The following is a 9777-nucleotide window of genomic DNA, read 5'->3' on the forward strand; positions in this document are numbered from 1 at the left end:
TGTAGTCAAGCTCTTTTAATTTAACCGTGTTTGTGTTCAAATCGTTTACATGGTGATCCAAAACGATGACCTCATCTTTCTAGTCCGAATCCCAAAATTACCAAATCAGTTTATGATAATTTCCAATATTTGGTACCTGGCTCTTGAGCATGTTTTAGTGACTATTATAATATTATTGGTAAATTTGGGTTTCACAAAGCCAAACTCTCAAGGATTTTCTCAAACTAGAAGCAAGTTACATGTCCATCCTAATACTCAGAACTACTGCTGTTGGGCATCAGTGGATGGAGGAGGCCGTGCTGTTGAGCACTGAAATCGCACCCCCAATCCACTTGACTGAATACTCTTGATGATCAGAACTAATCCTGTTTTGATCACTATACATGCATGCTTTAAACCCTTATCAATCCACATAAAAATAATTCCATGAATTGTTTAATGGATCATACTAGAAATCGTCTAAATGTTGAAAGATGTGATTGATGCTTAACTCCTAGTTGATTCTGTAACCAAAAACTTAGGTTCAGACCACACCCCCAATCCACAAATCGGAGTCAAACTCGATTCTAAGACATTAAACCATGCGTTGATCCAGTGAGGAGTTTTGATGAATTGGGACAGTCTAATCAGATATCCAAATCCAAGCTCCCCTCAATTTTAACATTTTGAATTTTATATAAAGTTAGACCATAGTTTTAAAACTCATCTAGTTGACCTGATGACTCGGTGCCAAAACTCGATGGAACTAACACATTGAATCAACTAATCAACTTGACCCAATCAAGGTTTTAACTCATTCATGTCAACTCAAAAATGCACCGTGTTGGGTAAAACTTCGATTATACATAATATTTTTGTGGGGAACAAAAAAAATAAAAAATTATCTATTAAAAAATATTAAGGATCACAATATATATATATATATTTATTTCATGATTCCAGTCAACTTGTGAGTTTTTGAGTTGACTCGACTTAGTGGACATGCAAATTGTTGAGTTCTCAAGTTTTAAAACTACTAGCAAGATTAAGACATTGGACTAGCTAGGACCCATAGCTTAGTTGTTTGACATTGCAATGCAACTTTTTGAGTTAGTGGGTTCAAATTAAAAAAACAAAAAAAAAAAAAAAGTAAAAAAAAGAGAATTTGCCAACAGTGGGTCAAACAAAATAATTTCAAAGGGAAACTTATCTCTCTTTCATATACATATATATAGTCATACTCCCTCCATTATACCAAATAGCTATGGTACCACCACAAATTCATGTAGAAGTGTGCATTGCACTTAAAAGCGTGTCAAATTCTCCACGCGCAAAGAACAGCTTTTTTAATAAAAAGTACATCCCCACTTTGAGAGGATGATATTGCGGTCATAGTTGAAATGAAATGGAAAACAGCTACAATGTCTACTTCCCTCTTTTGACTTTCATGAAACTAACGCGTTCCACCACATCATTCCTTCTCATTATTTAAACTTAAAACAACAACAGAAAACCAAAAAAAGAATAGAAATTCAAGTTCAAGTTATGATGCTTCTTCCTTAATCATCAAATTTTCATAATAATTTATCTTACACAGTTGTATGATTAACCCTTGAAATGGTTTTAAATAAAGTTATTCTTTCAACTGACCTCATACCATTATTTGAGATAAGATTTTGACTATGAGTATAGGTATACTTAATTACAATTAATTCATTGACAACCTTTTACTCTCACGTCATCTAAGATTCTTATGACAATAAGATATCTCAATTTGGATAAATATTAATTTTTTTTTTAAATAAACAAAAATATTTTTTATTCTCCACACCGTAGAGATCATCCTCACCAAAAATCAGCCCATTCCAAAACTTCTAATCCATGTAGAGTAAAACACATAGGACAAAGCGTAGGGTAAATAATAGGGTGCCGAACATTTCCCTGTATATATATAACCAAATAACTTGTTCTAATTTTTTACTCAATTCTATGCATTTACGAATTGCCTTAGTGGTGTTGAGTACTTGATATTGGTCTGCAAAGATGACTCGATTCCATCAAGTTTGGGGACTGATTAACCTCAAAATCCAATTGAATTGAGTTGACTCGGATGACTTTTGAATTGTCCTAGTTGACATAAGAGAAAGCTTGAATAGAGTAATATAGTTATTTGGTATTAATTACCCGCAACGAGCACCTCAATTTGTATCATGGCAGTCCTTGGATTGGCGTCTCCAAGGAAAGGATCCCCCCCAAAAAAAAAAACAAAAGAAAAAAAATTATTACGACTGTCATTAGATCTACATGCGGACACGTCCATCAAGTTTGGTGAGTGTCATCCAACATGCAAACATTCATATGTTGTTTAAGTATAATTATATAGATGGTGTTATTTAGGTGGAGAAAATAATGGACCACTATTATCAACTTTTTGCCCTCCTTTTTTTTCTTTCAACATAATTTTAAAATTAGTCTTCTTTTCATTAATTATTTATGTGTCACTGAAATTTCTAGACCACATGTTATGATTGCTAATGAATGTGTACTTCAAACCCAAAATCCCATCTGATAACTTCACAAGATAATTCAATTAGCTTTGCCCAGTCCACAGACCATGTTCTTGTCCAAGGACTAGTCTCAGGGCACGGGCAATGCCCCCTGCATCAACCAAGTAAGTGAAAGTGCGTCCTTGCGGGTGGGCCCTGAGGAATTAATGCTCATATTGAGTATTGAACTCACGACCTAAGGGCATCAACCCTTTATTTGGTCCAAAATTGCCATTGAGCCAACTCGATGCATTTTTGAGCTGATTTGTCCATTTAACAAGTTTGACTCCGAGGATTAGTTCCATCAAGTTTTGGGTCGGATTCAATAAGTTATCGGATCGGTTCCACTATTCCACGTCACCTTATCCGATTCATTGACAGTGCTACCGCATGCAAATCATGTTCATGCACTTATATATACTAAGTTTCCTTCCTTTATCTACTCTTCATTATTAATCTTCATCAGCTCTAATCTCAGTCTTCAACAGCAACTCTTCTTTGTTCTCTTCACTAGGCATCTGAAATAATCAGTAAAAATGGTTAGATATGATTTCCTTGGGTTGTTTTTACTTGTAGAAATGATAATTATAAGCGGTGCAAGATTTTCAGTAGAAGGTCTAAGTATGGGTTATTATGGTATGCGTTGCCCATTCGTGGAACCTATTGTGAGAAATACTGTGAACAGAGCTTTGCAATCTGATCCGACTCTTGCAGCAGGTCTTCTAAGAATGCATTTTCATGACTGCTTTGTACAGGTATAATACACCTTTTTTTGAAGAAATTTACTAAACCAGCTATATATTTTTCTGAACCAGTCATGTTATTTTAATCTTTACTAAAACAGCCATATAATAATATCCTATTTCTTAAATTATTATTTTACCAAAATGGTTGTCTATAATGTATGCTCGTTGAAGGGACAGTTTTATGCCCTTGAGTTGATTGATATGGTCATGATTTTAAATCTTTGTTTCAAGTGTTTTCATGTTCATGAGTGATACCAATATCGATATCTCAGATGATTTTGAAGCCCTTTTTAAGTTTTTTAAACCATAAAGAAGAAGAAGAAGAAACCCTATCTCGATTTTGGCTTCCTGTCTCAACAATACTGAAAGTTACCTTGTTTTTCGTCGATTTTTTAAACTATGATATAGGTTCATAGGAAGGTTAAATATGAAATTTAACCTTATAATGTATGACTATTTTGGTAAAAATGAAAAAAACTAAGGCCCTTTTTCATAAATATTAAAAAGCATTGTTGGTTAAGTGGCTTTTGCAAAATACTCGGACCATTTCCGTAAAACACCATTTTTTCCTTGAACTTCCATGTTATAACTCTGGAAAAACGGTTTCAAAACAACTTAAGGCCCCGTGATACAATGTTTTTGGTAACAAAATTGTTGTGATATTAAATTTATTGAATCTAGTTGGTGATTCATCATTCTGGATACATTGTTACACTGAGTTAACAGTAAAGAGAGTGAAATCGAAGAGGGGAAGCATTACTCATTAATGAATGCCTCATGTGAAATTTTATTGTGTAATGTTCCTAAAAGAATCGGTATCTATGTAGCATAATTTGATTAGAAAATAAACACATTGGTCTGCGTGAATGGCTTGATTAGGAGCCTGAGGCAGTTTAGACTCGAATTAAAGCATGCCACGTAGATACCTATCCTATTTTATAGGAATGGGACACCATATTGGATCCTGGTTCGTCTATATTTATAAATTTGTATTACTTTTGTTGTTACGATGGATCGATCTAGGCTTTCATTTCATATGGACAAAAATAAAGTGGTCCATGAATAACCATCAATGATAGATCTTTAAATTACAAACTTAATTAAGACTGATATTCTATGTTTAATAAACATACTGAATGCTAATTTATTTTGGTTTCTTGTTATAAATTCTCAATTTAGGGATGTGATGGGTCAGTTCTGATTGATTCCACAAAGAATAACACAGCGGAAAAGGACTCTCCAGCAAATTTGAGCTTACGTGGGTATGAAATCATCGACGATGCTAAGGAAAAACTTGAGGATCAATGCCCTGGAGTTGTTTCGTGTGCGGATATTCTGGCAATGGCTGCGAGAGATGCAGTTCTTTGGGTAGGAAATATATATATATATATATATATATATATATATATATATATATATATATTATATATATAAATATTCTGGCAATGGCTGCGAGAGATGCAGTTCTTTGGGTAGGAATATATATATATATATATATATATATATATATATATATATATATATATATATATATAAATATTCTGGCAATGGCTGCGAGAGATGCAGTTCTTTGGGTAGGAAATATATATATATATATATATATATATATATACGTTTATTTTTATCGTTACTTCTACATTGTAGCTCGGGTCTAGGGCTGTCAATGGATTGGATTTGATCTGTTCTAATACGATAACTATTGATCTGGATCAAGGATTTGAGTTCTAATTAGGATTGATCTGGTCGAACAAGGAACCAATTTGATTAGGGCTGCAACTTGGGTTGGCTTGCCCAAGGTCACCCGATTGATAGGCAAGCATGGGCCCAGTTATATAGAACATGAATTGAGATTGGGTTAGAATAATTCAACACGACCTTAATTCAGGTTGAGCTTGGGTTGAGGGTTTGGGCAACCTAGCTCAACCTGACACGAAGCTATATAGAAGTATATAAATATTTTTCAATTATTAAGTCTTTGGATCTGATATTGGGTCATCTTTGTTAGATAAATGGTGCATGACCGTTCTAAAATTTTAAATCTTCTTATGCATATGAATCTCTTTGCTACTTCATATATATATATATATATATATATATATATATATATATATGGGCTGAAGAACCACTCATCTATATGGACCGTATGTCCATGCAACACCCAAAAATACGATTAGGTGTCATGTCTATGTAGAGCATAAAATCTAATGAATTCCGTAATTTTATGTCTAATAATGGGCGGGAGCTGTATTTGGTTTCAGGCTGGAGGTCCATTATATGACATACCCAAAGGAAGAAAGGATGGAAGGAGATCTAAAATAGAAGACACATTTAGCCTGCCTTCACCTCTCTTCAATAGCACAGATCTCATAAGAGCATTTGGTCAGCGTGGCTTTAGTGTTCAAGAAATGGTGGCTTTATCTGGTAATATATATAAATTACTTTTGATCATGTTTTATATAATTTAAATTTTACTAAACTATATATTATATATTATGGTTTTGTGTCGTAGGGGCTCATACTCTAGGAGTGGCACGGTGTTCATCATTCAAAAACCGACTGAGCAACTTCGACTCCACACATGATGTCGATCCATCTCTTGATTTGAGATTGGCAAAAACATTAATGAAAGCATGTAGTAGTGCAGGAGACAACGGGGAGGCACCTTTTGACGAGACAAGAAACTTTTTTGACAATGCCTACTACAATGATTTACAGAGGAAAGCTGGGGTCCTAACCTCTGACCAAACACTGTTCACAAGCCCTAGAACAAGATCCATTGTCAATGGTTATGCAATGAACCAAGCCATGTTTTTCCTTGATTTTATACAGGCGATGATGAAGATGGGATTGGTTGATGTTAAAGAAGGTAACGAAGGTGAAGTACGCCTAAATTGTCGTCAAATTAACTGATTTGTAGATTATTTATAGCCTTTGTAAGGATAATAATAAACATGTAGTGATCATGTGTTACTCTAATACAATATATTATCTTTTCTTAGAAAAAATTAAACAACTATATATATTTTTAAATTAGAAGTAAAGAAAACACCATACATAACTTATGTGGTTCGGCTGGCAAGATTGCCTATGTCCATTGGGGATGAGGAATCTCTCAATCTTACTTCTTCTCAGGGGTGGAGTTAGGATTTTCTTCTAGAGAATTGATCAGCTTTAAGACCTTGAAGATGACTGATTTTGGCTTAATTTATTGGTTGAAGAAAGGGCATTTTAATTAATCTATGAGAGATGGACTAAGTCAAGTGGCAATGGGCATCTAAAATATTCAATAAAACTGCAAGATGCTCCTTGATTTCAATTTTTTTTTTACTTTTTCTTCATATAAACTAAAGTGCAATGACCATAATACCCTCCTCGTTCTAACCCCCTTCCATTCATTTTTCATCCCAAAACTATGCATCTTCAGCTTCTTGGGTAAATTATTCACAACCTCAAAAGTAATTTACTTTAATCTTAAAACCAATTAAACAATATTTGAAGTAGAAGATGAAGACATTTTTGATAGAAAATTTTGCTTAATGGGAGGGTCAAAGTGATGGATAGACTAAAATTAATTTACTGTACGAGATCGAAGAGGACTGTTTTTATTTTTATTTTTATCAATAAACCTATTTTTAATGACTTCAATAACTCGCTGTTGGGGGGGATTTGGACCTAGGTCTCTATTATCATCATTCATCACCCAAGACTTTACCAATTAAGCTAGTAGACACCTGTAAAGAACACTGATTTTAGCTAGGAAGAAAATTAAAAATTCGATCAAATTGATGGTCCAACCAGGTTTCTACCAGATGATGATAAAAATAGTTCAGCTAATGAATAATATGCATTGTGAGTATTATCCATTTATGAAAATAAATAAAAGTATTTAAATATATATATATAATTTTTTTTTTTAATAAACATATATCAGTCCAACTAAATTGACTAGGGCAAGCTACCATGAGACAAAAGATCTTCTCTTTAGAACAAAGTTTGACCACTTTGACAAATATCAATTCAAGCACCGGTTTGATTTCTTAAAATATTGGTTTAAAATGAAGGTATTTAAGATATTTTTTGTTAGTTTAAAATAGATAGAAGAAGGTTAAATGGGTATGTCATCATATTAAAAATACAAGGGTACCTCAAATATTCAATATAGGGGATGGTCTAAATCACCATAGGGGTAGGGGGAAGAGGGACATATTTAAAATCACGAGAATATCTCACATATTCATCTAATTGGCAAGGTCATAAGGACTGTCATCAATTTGAAAGGTCAATGCCGTGTTTGAAAACACGGGTACCTCAAATATTTACCAAAATCTTAGGGTACAAATAGTGTTGGCAATCTTATCACAACCCACAGATACAACTCGAAAGTGACACGAAATTAGTGGGTTTTGATCATAATAGTATCAACTTGTCTGACACGATTATTAGTCATATTTTCTTTTTAAACTTTACATTTAAAAACTTGTTTGGAGAGTCATTCTCAAGCTTCTGCAACTCAAAAGTGCTTTTGGGGTTCAAAGTAATATTTGATAACATATTTGAAATGTGCTTCCATCAAAAGAAGAAAGTCAAAAAGGGGTAGGAAACAAATAACCTATGGCTTTTCTATTTTTCCCTCTGTGAGTCACCCATTTTTTAGATGATGCAGTATCACGATAAACACATTCTTCGATGAAATTTCAAACCTGGTCAAAGAGTTTTGTTATACAACAACAGACTCCACCTTTTTCCAGGGAAATCAAATCTTGTTGGATTGATTTTTTTATCATCCAAATAATTTTCGACCATGGTACTGTTGAAGTCCTTAATCTTGAGGATGAATATACTTTTAAAGTGAATGGTCAATGTCTCAAACCGTATCTCGAGTGTATACCCCCAGAGAAAGTTTTTCTTCTCGATGAGCCAATTTATCCAGATTAATAAAGTTTTCGTCTAGTTGAACACATTAAACTTAGCGCTTCTGGGAGGCAACCCATTCATTTTATTTTTAATTTTAATAGATTTAAAAAAAATTTGGATGAGTATTGTAGTTTTTCGCTTTAGTTAGGCCTAGAACTTGGTCATTTCTCGCATCAGGAATAGTTACTGGTTCAGAATCAAAGTGGTAGGTTCTAAAAGAAAAATCATAATTGGTCTCATATGTTTAGGGTTGCACAAAACTTAGTAGAAATGAATGGTCTACCTATCGATAAATTTTCCCCTGGCTGGTGTAGACACCCCATTTTTGCATCCGCCTGATTAATCAACTCGTTAACCCGATTGCAACGGTTCCCAATGATGGATGATCATTCCAATGCTTTATTTTGTTAACAGATATGTTTCAGAAATCTGGATAAGGTATCTCGAACTAACAAAACTGTAGAAACCACACTACGCTAGGAAAATATAACCCCAAAAATATAGAAATCATCATTTTTCAGACAAAAAGAACCTTCACGATAAAAATCACTAAAAAATGATCAAATTATCAAAATACCCCTAACCTCAAAACATCCCTAGAGCCTACATTATTCTTAGGAAAATCCATTTAAATACATAAAATAACAAATCGAAACCAAATAAATCATTTCGCCAATTTTCACAAAATTTGACAAAATTACGAAATTGCCCCTCATAAAGTTCATGACCATTTCGCACAAAAAATTTCATAAATGACACAAAATAATATTTTTATTGAATTTCTTACGAAAAATTGATTCTAAAACATCCTGGAACATCAAAAATCGACTTGAAAAGCAAAAGTTCTCTTCAGGGGAAAAACTGTAATTTTTCATTTAAAAAAATTTTAAATTCTGAAATTAATAAATAAAACATTAAATAATGTAAAGTGAAATATTAATAAAATTAATTTAAAATTTTGAACAAAAAAAATCGATCAATCAGGCTCTCAGGCAAAATTGTTGATGGTTGCCCAGATATTTATTAAAAGACCCTTCCATCTGGGGGCCCAAAGAATTAAGGATATACTAAAGGGGGGTTCTCCAAAAAATTAAAGTCAATCAAGTAAGACTAAAGTCAAGATCTTAAAGTCAATCAAGTAAGATTAAAGTCAAAATCTTAAAGTCAATCAAGTGAGACTAAAAGTCAAAATCCTAATAAAATTCTAATTAAACAATAATTCTATTTAAAATAATTCTAATTAAACAATAACTCTATTTAAAATAATTCTAACTAAAACATAACTCTACCTAAAATAATTTTAATTAAAATATAATTCTACCTAAAATAATTCTAATTAAACACTAACTCTATCAAAACAAGCACTTAAAAAAATCTATAAATAGGGGTCCTTACAACCTATTTTCGTATCAAATAATAAACCATAAGAGAAGTAGGTCAAAAAGCTTCCCTAGCCTCCCATAAATCCTAATTTTGAAGTCCTAACTCCTTACCTAACACTCATACCTCAATTTTAGTTCGAAAAACACCTAGAAGCCCTTTAAAAACACCTAGAAATCCATAAACAAATCCGAAGAATCCAGATCTAAGAA

At 32.9% G+C, this 9777-nt stretch overlaps 1 protein-coding gene across 1 annotated transcript; it reads left to right on the forward strand.

Moving 5' to 3' along the window:
- The first annotated feature begins 3046 nt into the window (after positions 1-3046).
- Positions 3047-6269, forward strand: LOC147391220 (Peroxidase superfamily protein). Its single transcript, XM_086460120.1, has 4 exons — positions 3047-3280; positions 4451-4639; positions 5530-5692; positions 5781-6269. The coding sequence occupies exons 1-4, from the start codon at positions 3062-3064 to the stop codon at positions 6179-6181; spliced, it is 972 nt and encodes a 323-aa protein (XP_086316246.1). The 5' UTR covers positions 3047-3061; the 3' UTR covers positions 6182-6269.
- The last annotated feature ends 3508 nt before the right edge of the window (positions 6270-9777 follow it).

The sequence above is a fragment of the Akebia trifoliata genome, chromosome 11 (genome assembly GCF_017979445.1).
Source record: "Akebia trifoliata isolate Shusen 1 chromosome 11, ASM1797944v1, whole genome shotgun sequence".
Taxonomy (NCBI): Eukaryota; Viridiplantae; Streptophyta; class Magnoliopsida; order Ranunculales; family Lardizabalaceae; genus Akebia; species Akebia trifoliata.